Raw genomic sequence first — 21,416 nt, 5'->3', positions numbered from 1 at the left:
TACTTTTTCAAGTAGGTTTTTAAATGGATGATTCAAGGACCACACAAACCTAAATGTGTAAACCTTAGCGCTACTGATTTGATGAATTTCCGTGACCAATTTGAAGATGTTTGATAAGAAGAAGTCAGGTATTTGATCTTGATGACTGCTTTATTCAATTCAATTCATGCTTTATTAAGTCATGCTTGCAGTGGAGCCAAAAAGGCCCCACTGAAAAAACAGCATAACTTTACAATAACAACAATAAAAAATTTAAATATTAAATATTTAAAAAAGCAAGACATGTTTTTCAAAGCAGCAGGCATGGAAAAAGTTCTGGGCACTTATCACTGTGTCACAGATAAAAAGTCAAGTCAAGTCAAGTTTATTTGTATAGCCCTAAATCACAAGCAGTCTCAAAGGGCTTCACATAGACAATCAATTGACAATTATTCTCAAAGCATCCCCTGATCTTGGGCTCCCAAAAGGGCAAGGAAAAACTCAAAAACCCCTACCAGGGGAAACATGAGAAACCTTGAGAAGGGACCACAGATGGAAGGATCCCCCTTTCAGGATCACCAGGCTGCAATGGATGCAAAGAGGGCACAAAATACATAATATGGAAATCAAAAAGTGGATGTCCAGGCCAAAGCGAAGAGCTGTCGGAGGTGCCTTCGATTGTCCTGGCAGTGTCCTCTAGGAGGTTATTCTGCTGCAGTTCCCTCATGCTGAATTGGTCCACGAGAATCGAGATAGCCGTCATCAACTTGGGTGTCACCTAACCACCTCCCCAGCCGGGGAGGGGTGGGGGGAGTGGGGTCGGGGAGAGGGAGCAAAACAAACTCCAGCCGAATCGGCTACTACAGGTTAATTAAAGGCCATATCATAGAAATACGTCTTTAAACGGGTCTCAAATGTTTCTACTGAGGTAGCAGTTCTAATATCCATTGGCAGGGCATTCCAGAGCTCTGGAGCCCGAATAGAAAATGCTCTAGCCCCTGCAGACATTTTCTTGGCCCTCGGTGTCACTAAAAGACTAGCGTTTTGCGAACGAAGGTTACGAGACGGAAAATAAGGAAAAACTAAGTCGACGAGATATGAAGGCGCTAAGCCATGCAACGATTTATAGGTTAATAGAAGAACCTTGAAGTCACATCTTAAATGGACCGGGAGCCAGTGTAAATTGGCTAATATTGGGGTAATGTGATCAAATTTTCTCATTTCCTTGCCCTTTTGGGAGCCTAAGATCAGGGGATGCTTTGAGAATTATTGTCAATATATTGTCTATGTGAAGCCCTTTGAGACTGCTTGTGATTTAGGGCTATACAAATAAACTTGACTTGACTTGACTTGTCCGTGAGAGCAGCCTTGCAGCAGCATTTTGTACTAACTGTAGACTTTTGATGCTGGACTTGGGAAGACCAGAGAATAATGCATTACAGTAGTCCAGGCGCGACGTGATAAATGCATGTATAATAATTTCGGCATCACCGATCGAGAGGATTGGGCGAATCTTAGCAATATTACGAAGGTGAAAAAATGCTATTCTGGTTATATTCTTAATGTGCTTTTGAAAGGAGAGCGTTTGGTCAAATATTACCCCGAGATTAGTTACAGTATCACTCTGAGTGATAGTACGGTTATCTAGAGTTATAGCGGTTTCCTTAAATAAATGTTGATAACAAGCTGGACCAATTATCAACATCTCAGTTTTATCTGGGTTCAGACGAAGGAAGTTGAGAGACATCCATTGCTTGATCTCCGCAAGGCATGCCTCAAGATTACAACAGTCCCGCGGATCTGTCATTGATAATGGCATATATAATTGGGTGTCATCCGCGTAACATTGAAAACTAATATTATATTTACGTATTATGTTCCCAAGCGGAGTCATATAAATATTAAATAGAATTGGTCCTAGTACCGATCCCTGTGGGACACCACACGTAACTTTATAGAGCTCAGAGGACGCATTGCCATGGACCACTCGGTGCGTCCTGTCTGATAGATACGAATGAAACCAGCCTAGTGCTGACCCCGAAATACCAACACAACCTTTAAGACGCTCTAATAAAATATTGAAGTCAACGGTGTCGAAGGCAGCACTAAGATCGAGTAGTAACAATACCGATGAAGTATTTGAATCCATAGCTAAGAGGAGATCATTAGTCACTTTAGCAAGTGCTGTCTCAGTGGAATGATTAGCTCTAAACCCAGACTGAAAAGATTCATATCGATTATTAGCGACCATGTAATCAATAAGCTGCTGCGCTACTACTTTTTCAAGCAGTTTTGCTATGAATGGGAGATTTGAAACTGGCCTATAGTTACTGAGACAGTCCGGGTCAAGATTTGGTCCCTTAAGTAGCGGTTTAATAATAGCGGTTTTGAAGGCTGTTGGCACTATCCCAGAGGAGATAGACAGATTAGTTATATTTAAAACAGACGTTCCTAAGATTTGAAATAATTCTTTAAATAGTTTGGTTGGAAGCGGGTCAAGTAAACATGTTGTTTGTTTAGCCGCACTAACTAATTGTGTAAGCCTTTCGAGGGACACGCTTTTAAAATTTGAAAGGGATATTGCATGATTGTCGGCGCCGGTAATCGGCGGTCCCGACTGAGTGATCGGAATGGTCATCTTGATCTCATCCCTAATGGATTCAATCTTTCGAGCAAAAAATTTCATGAACTCGTCAGCCGAGTGAAAGGAGCTGTCGGGAGTTGGCTGGCGTAGTGTTAGCTTTGGATTGTTCTTATTGAGATTAGTGACCTGCGAAAAATAACGAGTTTTTGCTAAGATAAGCGCATCTTTATATTTCAGGAGGCTGTCGCGCCATGCCTGATGGAAAACCTCAAGTTTGGTTAAACGCCATTTGCGCTCATGCTTTCTACTTAATCGTTTAAGCGAACGTGTTTCATCTGTGAACCACGGAGTAGGCAGTCTGCGGCGAGTTTTTAGACGTAGCGGTGCCACAGAATCAATGGCATTTAACAATGTAGCATTGAATTCATTTGTAAGATTATCAATAGAGCCGGTATATGAGGGCAATACGGCAGTTGCTGGTGGCAGTAGCCCAGATAGCGCAGTCGCAGTCATGGAGTTAATATTACGGCTGCTATAATTCTGATTGCTCTCTTGTCTTTGACTAAGAACTAAAATTTCAAATTTTATTAAGTAGTGATCAGACTAAACAGTAGTGTAAGGCAGTACTGTTATATTAGAGGTTGCCAGTCCTCGGGATAATACCAAATCTAAGGTATTACCATTCTTATGCGTTGCTACCTGTACGGCTTGCGTAAAACCAAACGTATCAATTAGAGTCTGAAACGCCGAAGTAAGTGGCTCTGACAGTAAATTCATGTGGACGTTAAAATCGCCCATGATTATTATATTATCCGCGTTTGTCACTAGATCAGCCACGAATTCTGAAAATTCATCCAGGAAGCTAGCGTAAGCCCCAGGTGGACGGTAAATAACAGCAAGATAAAATGACGGTAAAGCGGTGGATCGGACAGTGAGAACTTCAAATGTTTTAAATATGTTAATCGAACGAGGCGTAAATCTAAGATCGGAATTTGAGATGAGGGCAACACCCCCACCCTTTTTTCGAGGACGCGCCACATGCGAGCTCACAAAATTTGGAGGCGAGGCCTCATTAAGCGGTAGCAGTTCATTAGGTTTTAACCAGGTCTCGCAAAGACCAAATATATTTAGATTATGTTCCGTGATGAGGTCATTAACGAGAACCGCTTTTGTATGAAGCGATCTAATATTCATAAAACCAAGTTTAAGTGTAATCGGTTGGTCAGGGTTTGTATTTATCAGAGGAGTTTTGAACGAAATGAAAGTAAGGTTGTGTTCTCTAGGCCTGACATCACCTCTCAATTGTTTATTCGCGCGGTGGGACGATACGACCGTAGGAATTTGATAGTAAATATTTGGTACACACGTAATATTATCTGAAACAGTCACCATATCATCAGCTATACCGGTCGGGGTGGAGCGTTTGGATTTGTCTGCCACCTCAGTAGAAAGTGTGTTCATGTGTACTGTAGCACTATTCAAACTGTGACGCTCTAGTCTACACAAGGAGCTATGTGCATGCTGGAAGTCTAGCCTAGCGCTAGTTAACTTTAACTTAACTGACTCCAAACCCATCCTGACAGGTGGTCTAGTCACCTGTGCTCCGGCCTGCTCTAAGGTGACCTGTCATGAGTGGCTCAAACAGTAATCTATATTTCTAGAAAGAGTGAAGGCGCCTTCACGGTTAGGATGAAGGCCGTCCTTCCTCAGCAGGTCGGGGCGGCCCCAGAAGGAGGACCAGTTATCTATGAAATACAGTCCCTGCTTTTTACAGAACCCAGCCATCCATCGATTAAGGGAGACTAATCTACTAAACCTCTCATCAGAGCCTCTCCCAGGCAGGGGGCCAGAGACAAATACTCGATGCCGACTCATCTTTCTGGCAAGATCACAAGTCCTCGCTATGTTTCTCTTTGTGATCTCAGATTGCCTCATCCTAACATCATTGGCGCCGACGTGTATCACTATATCAGAGTAGCTAGTGTTGTTGGAACTACGCTGTTGACTAGTCCTATTGCGAGTCAGCTCCCTAAGATTAGCTTCTATGTCGGGTGCTCTGCCCCCAGGAATACACATTACCGTGGCTGGATTTTTAAGCGTGATATTTCGGGTAATGGAGTCACCTATGACCAAGGTGCGAGGGCCAGTAGACCGAGATGACTTTGGACGGCTATGCGTCTTACCTGGCTCATCGCGATTAGCAAGCCGCTTGGGGCTAATGCTAACGGGGCTAGCGGGCTGACTACAGTCCGCGACTGTGTCTGCCACATCTACTGTTATCGCACTATTCTGCTCTAACTGGCGGACACGTCCCTCTAGCAGGGACAACCTCTCTAACAGAAGGGTGCAGTTGGTGCACGAAGCAGTACAAACCTCTTGTTCCGCAGCCATACTTACGTGTCCGATGATCGACGGTAGACAAACGGCCACCACAGTAGCACAGCATGAAGAATGCTGTGCTACTGAATCAAAAAAAGGATTGGTTTTGATTCGGAAAGGGGGAAGTTTGCGGAAGCACCTCATGCACAGTGACTCACAAGTCAGAGAGTGTGGCCAGACACAGTGTAGTAGAATAAGTGGCTGCTTTATTCTCTCTTCCACCTAATTCACATAACATCAAATGACTTACTCAATCCGCTTGATATTGTCATCTGCATATTGCTTCTCTGATAATAAAATGTCAGACTTCGTGCATGAGGGCACCATTCATGGTGACTGATGGCAAACGGACCGCTTTGGCTGCCCAACTACATGCCTGACCTAAATTAACGTAACAACGGAACCATTTGGCAACAACATGTCTGACCTAAATTAACGTAACAAAGGACCCCTTTGGCTGCCAAAACATGCCTTTCTAAAAAACAAGATTTTCTATATAACACGGTTTCGGGGTTAACACAATTCCCCAGGGTATCCGTGGGGTTGTAAAAGGGATTACAAGGTAGTGAATGAAATTAACAAAAAATAAGGCCATGAAAGAGTATTAAAAATTTGTAAATGCCATTTGATGAGATATTACGTTTTCGAACCACTATCCATGCACCTTTGAGACATTTTCCCATTTGTATTGAGTTCCGGCCTATTCCCTAGAAATCACTTAATTTCATTTATTATGTGAATTATATGTTTGAGTAGGACCTGTGATGTGTGTTATAGTGTGTGGCGTTAATGCAATGCTGAAGATGCCAACAACCGTTAAAATAAGAAGGTCCATGATGTCTATCAGTAATTAGAAATGTCACAATAACTTTTCACCTATCTCAATGTCCTGCTCCATTGAATACGTCATAAAGGTACCTTGTGTCTTGTGGATTTGTGAAGATGGTCTCAAACATTTCTTATTCTCCTTTGTCTGTTAAGGTATGTGGAGCGGAAGAACTTCTTGGAGCGTGTTGATCACAGACAATTTGAGATGGAGAAAGCAGTGCGTCTAAAAAACATGAAACATTCTTCATAAGCACGAACTATAATTTCCTCTGTATTCCTCTGTGTCGGGTATATTTCATTACTGGAATTGAGTTTGTAAAGGTGTGACCTCAAGGTCAGGGTTTCTCTCTGTACTACAGTCAGTGAAGGTGATCTGGTTTGCGGGAATGGGAAACTAGGAGCGCAATATCAAGTCAACCCTTCTGCTACTTTTAGTTGACAATTGTTTCTCTATTATCATTACTGTGTATGTAATAATGTTGACTCATCAAATTGAAACTTCCAGTGTACCACCGCCTACTAAAATTGTGGATAAAGCAGTGTCCAACTTTTCACAGACATGAATTGTTAAATTGACTTTGCCCTTTGAGTCCTTAACTCACCTTAAACCCAGAATACCATCTGTATAATCCTAAAATTTTAGCCATTTTAACAACACAGAATTGATCCTACTAACGTACAAAAATCATAAATCAAAACTCAACACAGAATATAGCCTGCTAACAAAATATAAAAACAACAATAAACAATACAATACACAATATACAATACAATAAACAACAATAGAAATAAAAAAAAACTAAAACCTTTTTTTTTTTAAAGTGTTTGAGAAATTACATCTATTTGTCATGCCCTGATCACCATGGGTAGCTTGTTGTTTAAGTTGAATTATACTTTTTATTACAGGATTTTGAGATAGGTTGAGAAACGTTCTTCATTATCACCCACTGCCTTGTTCTTGTTAGGGCTGGTAAAGTGCAATTAAAATCTGGCATTCTCATAACTTTAACATATAGAAAACTATTTATTTCCACTTAACATTTACCGTTTCAACAGTCATCCGCGGGTTTATGAGTGCCTTTCTGGGTTCTCTCTCGGTATGGGTACCGTTAGGCCTTAGAGTTTTTCTTAGTCTTTTTTTGTTTTTACCATTTAATACACAAGTACTTTGTTGCACAAATACATTAATAATGACTGGGTCTTTCATTTCTTTTGCATAATGCATTAACATTATATATGGATGGACATATACAGGTACTGTAATTTCTGCACCATAAGGCGCACTTAAAAGCCTTTAATTTTCTCAAAAACCGAAGGTTGGCCTTTTTATGTTTGCCTTTTGTGTGGACCGAATTGTGAAATCTGTAAATGCTGCGTGGCTGCCGCCACAGAGATTTAATATGTACACGTATGTAGACCCGATGAAACAATCAGAGGACATTATGTTGTACCGTATTTTTCGGACTATAAGTCGCGTTTTTTTTCATAGTTTGGGGGGGGGGGGGGGCGACTTGTATGTGAATTTTTTCTCAAATTTTCAAAATCTGCTGCGATGTAGCAAGAGATTACTGTAATTTGAACTGCAAGTGACGTCACCGGGGCGGCGATTGTTTACATGAAGGACAAAGGATTCGATCACGTGATGACGAATGGCCCCACGTTTGAAGGATTTAATGATTTGGAGTGACACAAGGTTTGAAAAACTTATTTATGTTATAGTTATTTGATATATTTTATTTTGTGTAGCAACTTGTATATGTTTTTATCGTTACAGTTTAGTAGTTTTTGGCTCGTTGAGCTCTTGTTTTGTTAAATAAAGTGCCGTTTACCAAACCAACGTCTTTCCTTGTACTTAGTTAACCCTACAATATTATTATATACTAGATCTGTGCGGCGCACGCGCAGCGTTGTTGACAAGATGAGGAATTTGATCGATGGATTTAATGATTTGGAGTGACACAGATGGTTTGATAATATTGTTGTTATATGATAGTTATTTGATATATACCGTAATTTTCGGACTATTAGTCGCTCCGGAGTATAAGTCGCACCACCCATAAAATTCACGTGAAAAAAAAACATACAAGTCGCTCCGGAGTATAAGTCGCACTTTTGGGGCAAATTTATTTGTCAAAATCCAACACCAAAAACAGACACGAACCAGCAACAACAGGCTAAACGATACGGTATGCTAACGTGACATACACAAACGAGAGGCTGAGAACGGGCCTAACGTGACATTCAGAGTTATTCAAATGATTATTACATAAATAACACGTTTATCAAACAATCTGTGTCACTCCAAATCATAAAATACATCGATCATCGATCGTGTAAACAATGCCGTATGCGCGCCGTCGGACTCGTGATTTGCATGTCTAATTATTCCACAGACCCATATAACGATATATAAAGTATATTTCAAATAACTATCATAAGGCAACAATATTATCTGTGTCACTCCAAATCATTAAATCCATCGATCAAATTCCTCGTCTTTTGTCAACAAAGTGCGCCCTGACGTCAGCCTCGTCGTTATTCCACAGATCTAGCATATAACTATATTGTATCATTAACAAAGTACAAGCAAAGACGTGGGTTTGGTAAACGGCTCTTTATTTTACAAAACAAGAGTTCAACAAGCCAATAACTACTGAACTGTAACGCTAAAAACATAAACAAGTTGCTACACAAAATAAAACATAAATAGCATAACTTAGCATGACTAAATAGCATAACTATAACATAAATAATAACTTTTTCAAACCGTCTGTGTCTTCTGTCTAATCATTAAATCCTTCATTCTCCGTGTCACTGACAAACAACTCCGCTACTGATGCCGGCAGTACGTGCGGCCCTTCGTCATCTGCGTCGCTGACGTCAGACTCCTCGTCAGTTTCAGTTGGACTTATTGCAGCTTTTCTGAATCCTGACAGAATGGTTTTGAGTGTAACCGAAGCCCATGCTTTATCAATCCATCCAATGACGTCCAGGAATGTTGCACGTCACATTCTCCCGGCTGCCGTGAAACTGTGCTCTCCGTCCATCATCCACTGCTCCCACAGGTTAATTTCAAACCTCAACTCAAAGTTTAATTCATTTTTTTTTTATCTCTGGCGTGATGTGCGCTCGCATGCTGTCCATCACAAGCAGAGCTTGCATCCTAAATTGCATTGCTGCCCCTGCTGTTTTTTTTTTTTTTTTTTTTTTTTTTTTTTTTTTTTTTTTTACATCACACTAAATTCTCTTCACCAGACCTGTGCTTTTTAAAAACTCAAAAAAACAGCGCTTTCCCCTCCCAGTTGTTGCGTCACGGCCAATGGTGAAATTTAAAGCACCCTCGTCCAGTTTAGTCTGAAAATAACTATATTTCTTTTTCAGTTGTTTTTTTTGTTTTGTTTATTTGTTTCATGAACTTGAATATTGTGCTTTAAAGTGTGAATTGCTTTATTCGTTTTTTCAGCATATTAAAAATATGTGAGGTGATCAACTGTACTAGTAAGTGATGTGTGAATGATCAAGTAAAATCTTTTGAAAAAAAAAACACATAAGTCGCTCCTGAGTATAAGTCGCCCCCCCACCCAAACTGAAAAAAAAACCGCGACTTATAGTCCGAAAATTACGGTACTTTATATATCATTATATGGGTTTGTGGAATAATTAGAAACGACGAGTCCGACGTCAGCGGGGCATACGCGGCATTGTTTACATAAAGGACGATCGATGGAATTAATGAATCGGAGTGACACAGATGGTTTGATAAGTGTTATTTATGTAATAGTTATTTGAGTAACTCTGAATGTTACGTCAGGCCCGTTCTGAGCTCCTCGTTTGTGTATATGTCACGTTAGCATACTGTATCGTTTAGCCTGTTGCTGGTTCATGTGTGTTCTTGGTGTTGGATTCTGACAAATAAATTTGCCCCAAAAGTGCGACTTATACTTTGGTGCGACTTATATACATTGCTCAAAAAAATTAAAGGAACAGTTTTTTTATCAGGGTATGGCATGAATTCAATTACACTTTTCTGATAAGGTTTTGGTCAGGCACATGGCAGTGGGGCTTGTTAATCACTTTCAGCTGCATTGGTGTTGATGGAATTAACAACAGGTACACTAGAGGGGCAACAACGAGATGGTCCCCAAAACATGACTGGTTTTGCAGGTGGAGGCCATTTCAAGCTCCTCCCTCTTGATCTTTTTTAACTGTTTTTCTACAAGTGTTGGCTTTAGCAAGAGTCATTATCACGACTGGAAGCATGAGGCGATTTCTTAACCCTCCTGAAGTTCCGCAGATTGTCCAACTCCTCCAGGATGACGCATCCATGCGTGCTGTTGCAAGATTTGATGTCTCCCAGTACAATCTCCTGAGCATGGAGGAGGTTCCAGGAGACAGGCAGTTACTCTAGGAGAACTGCACAGGGCCGTAGACGGTCCTCATCCCATCAGCAGGACCGATATCCGCTGCTTTGTGCAAGGAGGAACAGGTTGAGCACTGCCCGAGACCTACAGAATGACCTTCAACTGGCTACTGGTGTGAATGTTTTTGCCCAAACAGTCAGAAACAGACTTCACGAGGGTGACCTCAGGGCACGGCGTCCTGTAGTGTGCCCCATGCTCACTACTCACCACCGTGGAGCTCGATTGGCATTTGCCATAAAACACCAGAATTGGCAAGTCCACCACTGGCGCCCTGTGCTTTTCACAGGTGAGAGCAGGTTTACCCTGAGCACCTGTGATATACGTGAAAGGGTCTGGAGAAGCCAAGAAGAGCGCTATGCTGCCTGCAACATCATTCGGCATGACCGGTTCAGTGGTGGGTCAGTGATGGTCTGGGAAGGCATTTCCATGGAGGGACGAACAGACCTGTACAAGCTAGAGAACGGCAGTCTGTCATTAGGTATCGGGATGAAATCCTTGCACCCATGGTCAGACCCTACGCTGGTGCAGTAGGTACTGGGTTCCTCCTGATCCACGACATGTGGCAAGAGTATGCAGACTGTATCTGGAGGATGAAGGAATTGACACAATTGAATGGCCCTCACGATCACCTGATCTAAACCCGATAGAACACCTTTGGGACATAATGTTTCGGTCCATCAGACGCCGCCAGGTTGCTCGTTAGACTTTGCAGGAGCTCACTGATGCCCTTAGACAGATCTGGGAGGACATCCCACAAAACACCAGCCGTCGTCTCATTAGGAGCATGCCGCGACGTTGTCAAGCATGCATACAAGCATGTGGGGGCTACACAAGATATTGAAAAGAGTTTTGAATTGCAGAAATTGAATTTAGGCAAAATGGACGAGCCTGCCACATAATTTTTTCACTTTGATTTTTGGGGTGTCTATATACTGAGCCCTCTGTAGGCTGAAAACTTTTATTTCCATCAAAAGATGTGGCATCCTTTTGTTCCTGAGACATCAAACTGTCCATATCAGTATAGATATCCAACTTTTTTTTTCACCATTGAAATCTGATGTGTTTTCAAAGTGTTCCTTTAATTTTTTTGAGCAGTTTACGTTTTTTTTTTCACTTTATTGTACATTTTATGGCTGGTGCGACTTTTAGTCCGAAAAATACAGTATGTAAAATACGTAGACCAGGGCGGTAAGCCAATCAACTGTACATAATACGACACAATTGATAAATATTATCTGTTTGTGCAAAGCAAACAGCATCAGGACTGCTCTTTAATGCAGTGCGCCCTATGAGAGTATTAAGTACAGAAGAGCCCCCAAAATTGAGTCTGCGCCTTTTAACACGAAGAGCATATGGTCTAGTTATGGTCTAGGTCTGGTTATATGGTACAGAAAATACGATAGTTATTTTCCAATAACTTGAATGAAGGCGTAATAAACACAATATTACAATGAAGAATACAGCCCTCCGTCACTCCTGGTGACACTTGTCTCCCACAAAAAATACTCACACATCAATTAATAGTACTTTGCTTATTTTAACAAATCATCATCGGTTGACTTCATTGTAAATACCGTATTGGCCCGAATGTAAGACGACCCTGATTATAAGATGGCCCCCTCTTTTTCAAGACTCAAGTTTGAAAAAGACTTTTTGACTCAAATTTGAAAAAATACTTTTTGAACACCAAATTTAATTTTCATACAGAAAATAATTACATTACATCGACGAACAACAAATGATTATAACAATATATTCGAGAGAAAAAGCATGTTATTTTGCCTCGTTCAAATCATGCAAAAACACATTTACTTTCTGAACATTTAAAGATGTAAACGAAAGTGCAATCACATTTGTAAATGAATGGCTTCTGGTTTTTGAAATGTAAATAAACCAATCTACTGTGATAAAACAACAAAATTGCAATAACTGCATTAACCATCAAAGTGAAGTCTAACTGTAACTGTAGTTTTGAAACATATCTGAATAAGGAAAAACCTTGCAATAAAATAATGCAAACTATTATTATTATTAAACTATTATCCCAAACTACCGCTATTGTTGGGGAGCCTGAGGACTGTACAGGGGGTTGGCTCGGATGGTTATGCTCCTTTCGGCCACGGGTATCGGTCAGAACGCAGGAGGGAAGACGTGGTTCAGTTTTGATTGCTTTACTGAATTATTGGCAAAAACGTAACAGGCACTGTGGCTCATAGGGGCATACAGGCAAACTGGCAAAAGGGTGTTTGTGTGACACGTGTGAAGGGTGTGTGTGTGTGTGGGGGGGGGTTCTGCAACAGAGAAATACAGTACGTCAACGCTCAACCTCTGACGTCACACAACACCCGTAGACAGCACGCATTACATAACTAACTGCGCGTAACTGTTCCGCGATACTAAATAACCATAAATGAAATACTCTCTGCAACGCACCAAACATAAGTCATCGAGACAACAAATAACAATTTGCTGGCGACCGTTAGTCGCCGAGCCGCTGCGTAACGGCTACTCCTACGATGCGAGGCAAATTTAAAGGAGCGCGCCGGAGCTGTCAATCAAACGGCGCGCACACGAAGCAAACCGCGATCGGACAAACGGCACAACAGTGGACAATGAAATGTATATACTCACTTTGTGTCAAAGACGCACACGATCACAGCAACATACTCAATCGATACCTGCAACCTTTAACTTACCGCCGCACACAAGCTCCAACGATCGCGATAACTGAGGTAACTCACGCGAGACGTAAGGCGCGGTGACGTAACTTCGCTTTAAAGGTATCTGCCACTATCTAGACTCTAGATCTGATCTAGAATGGTTATATTGTCTAGACCCCGAATGTAAGACGACCCCCACTTTTTCAGTCTTATTTCAATGCAAAAAAACATCGTCTTATATCCGTGCCAATACGGTATAATCGGGTGTTTTGGTCTCAGTGATTTAAAAATTTCAAGCAGAGCTGAAATGAAAAAAAAAAAATTACCAAATATGTGATTACTCAATCTTTTATGGAATGCTTTTCAACCTGTGACGTGACTCTGGCTTTTTCCAATGCTACTTACAGCTCGTGTAAATAATCAATCCACTTTCCAAAATGTACTTCAGAATGCATATGTAGGATTTGACATTACTACTATACAGTTTCTTGAATGTTTGATTGATACAATATGTGCCTGGTTCTTTTATCTTTAATGTTCACTCCGCTAATATAGTAACCAACAGAAGTCTGCATGTTTTTGGTTGAAGAATTTATTAGATGCCTGAAAGATTGAGACACACCTGTGCGGCCCTTTCTTCAAGATTGCAGAAGAACGTTTAACCCCCTCACCGATTCACCCACAAGGGGGACAGGACGACTCTGCCCAGCCCATGTGACTGTGTGGTTCTACAGTTTTAACTGAAATAAACTAGTCTAAAAGATTGAGACAGGCCTGTGCAGCCCTTTCTTCAAGATTGCAGAACGTTTAACCCCCTCACCCAGGATTCACCCACAAGGGGGACGGGACAACTCTGCCCAGCCCATGTGACTGTGTGGTTCTACAGCTTTAACTGAAATAAACTAGTAAGTGTGCCATGTATGCTATTGATAAGATGCCATTGCCATAGATTAATAAATTATACGGGGTATCCCACAAAATGACCTCATTTCACAGCCTAGTAGCAAATCTTGTTGAAATAACCATGTTTCTTTTACACAATATGTTAAAACAGATCAAGATTTTTACACTCAGAATAAACTGGTCAACTCCTGAGCTGTTCAATTTAATTGAGCTGGACCAAGGGACCACCATTATAACCAAGAATCATTTCGGGGACCCCTGCTTTGGCGGAATATTATTTTATTTTGCTCTGGAGAGACCTGTACAGGCTATTTATTTGCATCTGTATGTCTATTTTGGGAATCTCAGCTACAGTTGACATAATTTGGATGGGTACATATTTAACAAAATTAGGTGGGAAATAAATCAAGTCTTATTTATTCATTCATTTATTTAAATGCCACAATTTCCAATTTCGCGGACCACCTGCAATACCGCCATGGACCACTAGAGGACCGCGGACCACAGGTTGACTATCACTGTTCTAGAACATTTTCTAGACTATTACGATTAAAATGTGTGTGTTTTTTGTTTTTAGGGGGGCAGCCATGACTTAGACTACTTGGAAGAATTGGAGGGGTGAAAAAGCCACAGACAAATGTATCAAAATTTTAGTCCGAAGTACTAGATTGAAATATGTTACTGCAGTTCGCATTGGCAATCGACATTTTATAAACTGTAGCATTGGCTTTGTGCACATGACAAAATTGAATACAATTAAGTGAATTGTATGTGATTACCTATCCTCCACATCGGCGTATCACTGTGACGGTCACTATCTTGTCCTATAGCTTTAGCGCACCACATTCCACAAACAAACTTCTTAAATGTTCCGTTTCCGCCCGCGCCATTGGGTTTTCAAGGAAACGTACTCACTGTCCTTGTAAAACAAAATGTGTGTGTGTGTGTGTGTGTGTGTGTGTGTGTGTGTGTGTGTGTGTGTGTGTGTGTGTGTGTGTGTGTGTGTGTGTGTGGGTGTGTGGGTGTGTGGGTGTGTGGGTAGGTAGGTAGGTAGGTAGATAGATAGATAGATAGATAGATAGATAGATAGATAAAAAAATACATGTTTTTTTTCTTTACTGGTGGGAATGGTCTTCTATTCATTTCACTATAAAAAGGCGTCACGGAGGCAAGATTTTATTTTATACACATAAACATGAGGTTTGGAGTGTGGACAGACCTACTGTCGACAGAACTGGGTCGACATGAGGCGGTCCCTTTATGTCCTACTGGTTCGTCGGCAAATATACCAACCGATGTGGTGGACTGTTCCAGTTGACAAGTGTCCGCTGCCTATAATCGAGGGGATGTTTAGAATAAACGTAGATCGTACGCTCTTTTATTTTAATCGAAAACGTTTTTGTAGTTGTTATACGTACGTAATTGAAATAGGGCGAAACTGCTGACTTGCAGTAAAAACACTATTGTCACATGAAGCTTTTATCGAGGAATTAACAAGGCCGAAATGAGTAGGTTCTTTATTTTCTTTAGTAAAATTTTATAAGAGGAAGAGAAACGAACTCACTGGGAGCTATGGATACACCTTTTTCCGCTGAAAATGCCTTAAGTAATCACCGTGTGTGGAAAAAGGCTTAAAGGAACCACCATTCGTTCTACAGCCAGGATCAATAAACCAGCAAAATGTCTATCCCTGTAAGTATGTCAACTGTCGCTCTCAGTAATTACTGTATTTCCCTTACATGTGTATTATTCGATCGTATTCTGTGTTAAATGTCGCCTTTAGGTGTCTGTTAAACAAGAAGTGAATTGACATTCGTCAGACCACCACCCACGACATCGAAATAATAACTTGAAACTTATATGAATTTCTACCTAAATGTATTTTAATTAATCAAATTGGTACGATGTAGTGTATTGAATGTTCTCAGAAGCCCTCTGACTTTATAGCCACATGCTGGGAACGGAGAGCATGCAGGCCAGGCATTCAGACTGGTACTTGTTTATATGTGATCTGAGCTTGAGGTTTAAGATCTACTGTATAGTATATACATTTTCTGTGTTCTTGACTGTTGGCTGGTTGAATTACCCTTTTGGGATTTTACAAATGCAATATGAAGATATATTATTCATATGCATATTTATGTTACATAACGGTCTTGTTTGAAGAAAACACCCACCCATTACAGGGTATCCACTCCCAAATCAACTTTTTTTTTTTTTTTGCTTGTAAAGTGTATAAATGGGTGTTTACTCATGTTGTCTACATCCTTGTCATTCCTTTGGTGCAGGTTTGTTGAAATTGGGGCCAAAAAACATCTTCAGGTTAAACACGGCACTGCATGTGAATTTGGCTTTCTGTCCTTTGATTTGACTAGCAAGGAATCCTGACGTTGCTTCCGGAATCTTGACACTGTCGCTCTGCCTCTGTGGGGTATAAAAACAGCTCAGTCTTGCTCACGTCTCCATGGCAAGTTGGACTTGGAATTGCGAACATCTTTACTTCAAATTTCAGGATTGTGATTTATTAGCGTATTCGTTCGTTTATTTAGCAATGTCTAGATTGTATCCGGGCAGCAAGGTGGAGCACTGGTTAGCACAGGTCAGAGGTTGTGGGTTTGATACGGGCTCCAGCCTTCCTGTGTGGAGTTTGCATGGACGCCCCGTGCCTGTGTGGGCTTTCCCGGGTACTCCAGATTCCTCCTACATCCCAAAAACATGCATGATTGATCACTCCAAATTGTCTGTAAGTGAGATTGTGAGTACAAACAGTGGTTTGTCTATGTGTGCACTGCAATTGGCTGGGAACCGGTTCAGAGTGTCCCCCACCTACTACCCAGCTGAGCTAGGCTCCAGCACACCTGTGACCCTTGTTCGGGGAAGCGGTTCATAAAATGGATTTGCGTTGAATGTGACACACTGAAAGAAAACACTGGTTTTGCTATATGTACTTCCCGTATAGCGAAACCAGTGTTTTCTTTCTATGGCAACTGTTGGTGTGAGTCCATTTTCTATCACAGTTATAGACTTGTGTGAATACCAGTTCTTGCAGCTTTTAAGGGAAAAGATTTCAATCTCGCTTCCTATTAATTAGCCTGGTGGGAGAACGACAAAAAAAAAGTATCTGGCAGAACTTAGTCACATCTCCCTAAATAACAAACTCTGGCGCTGATGAATCTGAAAAGGCATATCAATAACTACAGAGTAGAGATTGAACAAGATGCAAATCCCACTTTACCATTTCAAGCTATCTATCGCCTTCTGGGTCACACTCTTTGAATGCATAATAAATGATCAAGTGGAACCTTTTTCTTCTCTCCAGCAACAACTATTACCTATTCATTTTTTCCCCATTTCTATAATAATCACATCACCTTACACAAGCATGATATGCTAAGCTATGTTTGTGAGAACACTTGAACATGGATGAGACAAGTTTGGTTGATCATGCTTTGCATTCTGTTGAAATAGTGTTTGAACTGACTCTGATGAGGCCCTTTGGCAGGTTCTCTGTGAGCTGCTCTAGTTTGTAAGAGCCACAGAAGTATTTCAGTAAAAGCCACTGACACAAGCATTATTTTGCAAGATGAATACAACACTTGTCACTGAGTGCGATCTAATTAGTGATAGTTAACAATATCAGTATATCAGTAGATCAAATTTTAATTACAATTGTGTTATGATATTGAATTGGATATTCAAAAGGACCCCTTGAGTTACTATAATAGCAAGCAACATCCTTCACATTAAAAAGATAGGGGGTTTCAAACGCATCAAAGAAATAAACCATGAAATCAGACCGAAATTGTGTAGTGGCCAGATAGGATAGAGGAAATTTCTGGACCCAACTGTAAGTGACGTATTGAGTTACACACTCCTCCCACTCTTCCTCGGGCGAGAGGGAGGGCACCAGAAGGGGCAAGACGTAACAAACAACAGTCTCATTCTTGTTGTGTGAGATCATAGAGTAGCAGAATGTGTTGGGATCTGCCAGATAATTGAGGGCAAGATTGCACAAGAAAGGAGAAGAAATTTACTGACAAGGAGGGGGGGGGGGGGATACGTGGACTGAGGTAGCTTGTGATAAGGAGGAGATTCAACTTCATGACATTGGTTGGAAATATATTTTACAAAGATTCGGAGAGCTGCAACAAGAGAAAATGAACTTTCTGGTGAGTATGTGTTTTATGGTGTTCTTGTCATACATTCATCTTTTAGCATTTTCTTATTTTATTTGGGTGTACTTATTATCAATGTGTTATGTATGAAAGGACTTGCTAAATCACAGCTGAGTGAGTACAAACTTGGAAAAGTGAGTGAGACTCCGGTGTGAAGGGAAAGAAAATGTGTACGGAGCTAATTGAAAACATTTTATATGTTTATTCCGATCTTTGATTGACTCCTATGAGTGAGTGTTTGGACATAATAAGGTTTAGGTTAAATGCACTTTGGTGTTCAGGAAATGTTAAATGCAGTGAAAGTTTACCACATTAACATGGAAACACACACACAGACACATTGTCAAGCCTGCAAATACATACCCCAGAGGTATGGATAATTGTATTTATTATTATAATTCTATTCTATGAGTCATTCTATTTAGTTGATTTGCAACATGGATAGGCCAATAGTCAAGCATACACATCAATATGCACGTTCAAAGTATTAATATGCCACTTATGTCACTGCAAGGACAAATAGCTAATTGTTTATTTTTCTGCACACAATGTAGCATTGTGTAATCCTTTCATTTTGAAAATGTTTTCAGACAAATTTTATAGCTCAGGGTCATAGTCTAGAGTGGCACACATGCAACAGAAATGTATTCAGCCATACATGAATGACATGAACAGTCCTCGCATCCTCTGTTAAATTAAAAAAAAAAGTAGTGCCGTGTAAATGTTCTATTGTCAAATTTACACTTTTTCCGATTGTTTTGGTCCAATATGAATTGTGGTGTCAAAAGTAACTCACTATAACAGAGTAGAAAAAACACCAACCTTTAAAATACACCTGAACCTTGATCTTACACACTTCGATTCCATTCAACTTTCTGTCGAACGCAGTTTGGTCATAGACCCGAATTCTTTTTGTCAAATACATTTTCAAGTACCGTAATTTTCAGACTATAAATCGCTCCGGAGTCTAAGTCGCACCAGCCATAAAATGCACAATAAAGTGAAAAAAACAAATATAAGTCGCAGCAGAGTATAAGTTGCACTTTTGGGGCAAATTTATTTGTCAAAATCCAACACCAAGAACAGACATGAACCAGCAACAACAGGCTAAATGATACGGTATGCTAACGTGACATATACACAAACGAGGAGCTGAGAACGAGCCTGACGTACCATTCAGAATTATTCAAATAAGTATTACATAAATAACATGTTTATCAAACCATCTGTCACTCCAATTCATTAAATCCATCAATCGTCTTGTATGTAAACAATGCCGCGTATGCGCCGCATATGCGCCGCTGACGTCGGACTCATTGTAAGTTGCATTTTTTATTATTCCACAGACCCATATAATATATATAAAGTATATTTCAAATAACTATCATATAACAACAATATTATCAAACCATTATCGTAATCATTAAACCATCTGTGTCACTCCAATTCATTAAATCCATTAATCGTCCTTTATGTAAACAATGCCGCGTATGCGCCGCATATGCGCCACGCCGCTGACGTCGGACTCGTTGTAAGTTGCATTTCTAATTATTCCACAGACCCATATAACGATATATATAAAGTATATTTCAAATATCTTTCATATAACAACAATATTATCAAACCATCTGTGTCACTCCTAATATTAAATCCATCAATCAAATTCCTCGTCCTTTATATCAACAACGACGCGCGCGTGCCGCACAGATCTAGTATATAACGATATTGTAGCGTTAACAAAGTACCAGGAAAGACGTGGGTTTGGTAAACGGCTCTTTATTTAACTAAACAAGAGTTCAACGAGCCAACAACTACTGAACTCTAACGATAAAAACATATACAAGTTGCTACACGAAATAAAATATATCAAATAACTATAACATAAGTTTTTCAAACCTTGTGTCACTCCAAATCATTAAATCCTTCAAACGTGGGGCCCTTCGTCATCTTCGTCATCCCGTGATCGAATCCTTTGTCCTTTATGTAAACAACTGCCGCGCGGCGCCGGTGACGTCACTTGCAGTTCAAATGACAGTAATCCTTTGCTACATCGTGGTTCGTTTATCGCGGTTTCACTACATCGCAGATTTTTGAATTTTGAAAATTTATGAAAAAAATCACATATAAGTCGCTCCTGAGTATAAATCGCCCACCCAAACTATGGAAAAAAAACGCGATTTATAGTCAGAAAATTACGGTACTATTTTAAATGGATGATATAAAGAAGGTATTAAGCTAAATGACTAGCGTGTAAACCTTAGCGCTAGTGATTTGATGAATTTCAGTGGGCAATTTAAAGGTGATTGATAATAAGTCAGGCTGTTTGATATTTATGACGGCTTTATTACAGTGTTACGGATTACAGTAATCCCTCGTTTATTGCGGATAACTGGTTCCAAAAACCACCCGCGATAAGTGAAAGTACGGTCACCAACAAGAAGTACTGGGCAGGCTAATTCGCAATCGTGCTAACACGCGAAAACGGACTTCTAAAGGAATGTAAACGAACATTTGGAGCAATACTACATTGTCTTAAAAGTTAGACACGTTTCCTCAATTTATAAGTTTTATTTTGACTTTTAAATGTTTTTTTAATTTGGAAAAAAAACGAGAGGTAGTGAAGCCGCGATAAACGAAACGCAAAGTAGCGAAGGATCACTGTACTAGGATTGTTTTGGATTTGGAAAGGGGGAAGTTCGCTGCAGCACCTCATCTCCACAGTCACTCAAGTCAAAGAGCGTGGCAGGCCACAGTAGTAGAATAAGTGGCTGGTTTATTCTTTCTTCCATTCAATTCAAATAGCCTCAAAACAACTTATTCAGTCTGCCTGATATTGTCATCTGCATATTGCTTCTCTTTTAATAAAATGTCAACAGACTTCGATGTGTGGGGAGCCTTCACGGTGACGGACGTCAAACAGGCCTCTATGGCTGCCCAAAAACATCCATCCATCCATTTACGATACTGCTTGTCCCTCACTTTTTTTGGTTCTTTTATCACAAAAAATTTAAATTGTTTGTGATAAAAGAACCAAAAAAAGTGATTGACAAGGGAAACAAAATGTATTTAGTACAACTGCTTGTCCCTACGAGGATCACGGGCGTGCTGGAGCCTATCCCAGCAGTCATCGGTGAGTCGGCGGGGGACACCCTGAACAATTTGACAATTTGAAGTGCTCAATCGGCACACCGAGCATGTTTTTGGGATGTGGGAGGAAACCGGGGTGCCCGGAGGAAACCAACGCGGGCACAGGGAGAACATGCAAACTCCACACAGGGCCAGGGCTCGAGGTGGAATTGAACCCACATTCTAACTGTGAGGCGGACGTGCTAACCAGTGCGGCACCGAGCCTCTCACTACCCAAAAACATGTCATAAATTAATGCAACAAAGGACCCCTTCGGCTGCCTAAAAACATGCCTTTCCTAAAAAAGCAAGACTTTTTGTATAACATGCTTTCGGGGTTAATGAGATTCCCAAATTCTGGA

The 21,416-nt window shown here is 40.5% G+C and overlaps 2 protein-coding genes and 1 long non-coding RNA gene across 10 annotated transcripts in view; 2 read left to right on the top strand and 1 right to left on the bottom strand.

The window, feature by feature from the left end:
- cfdp1 (chromatin remodeling protein CFDP1) overlaps positions 1 to 7,254 on the top strand; it is a 35,491-nt gene extending 28,237 nt beyond the window's left edge. The window contains exon 7 of one of the 2 annotated variants that reach the window (XM_085913597.1): positions 5,924 to 7,254. In XM_085913597.1, the coding sequence (XP_085769723.1) occupies positions 5,924 to 6,020 (97 nt within the window). In that variant the 3' untranslated portion in view covers positions 6,021 to 7,254. The remainder of the gene's footprint in view (positions 1 to 5,923) is intronic. The other variant, XM_085913598.1, reaches the window with a different exon arrangement.
- On the bottom strand, positions 132 to 14,777 carry LOC147056153 (uncharacterized). 3 transcript variants are annotated; one of them, XR_015066346.1, is made up of 4 exons: positions 14,534 to 14,777; positions 5,861 to 5,993; positions 5,101 to 5,164; positions 132 to 5,025 (listed from the first exon to the last, which is right to left on the bottom strand). It is a non-coding gene; the product is annotated as an uncharacterized LOC147056153 (long non-coding RNA). The 3 variants fall into 3 exon arrangements; XR_015066348.1 differs by having other exon boundaries at positions 132 to 5,022; XR_015066347.1 differs by lacking the exon at positions 5,101 to 5,164.
- Positions 14,719 to 21,416, top strand: part of bcar1 (BCAR1 scaffold protein, Cas family member) — a 32,012-nt gene continuing 25,314 nt past the window's right edge. For 4 of the 5 annotated variants that reach the window (XR_015066342.1, XR_015066343.1, XM_085913594.1 and 1 more), the window contains exon 1: positions 14,719 to 15,446. Coding sequence is in view for 3 of the 5 variants with exons in the window: in XM_085913594.1 (XP_085769720.1) it covers positions 15,435 to 15,446 (12 nt within the window). In the remaining 2 variants the exon portion in view is untranslated. Of the gene's footprint in view, positions 15,447 to 16,745; positions 17,924 to 21,416 lie in introns of those variants that run through there. The other variant, XM_085913593.1, reaches the window with a different exon arrangement.

Source organism: Syngnathus leptorhynchus, chromosome 6, assembly GCF_054491065.1.
Source record: "Syngnathus leptorhynchus isolate UIUO chromosome 6, UIUO_Slep, whole genome shotgun sequence".
NCBI lineage: Eukaryota > Metazoa > Chordata > Actinopteri > Syngnathiformes > Syngnathidae > Syngnathus > Syngnathus leptorhynchus.
This window is presented reverse-complemented; position numbering and strand designations above follow the sequence as displayed.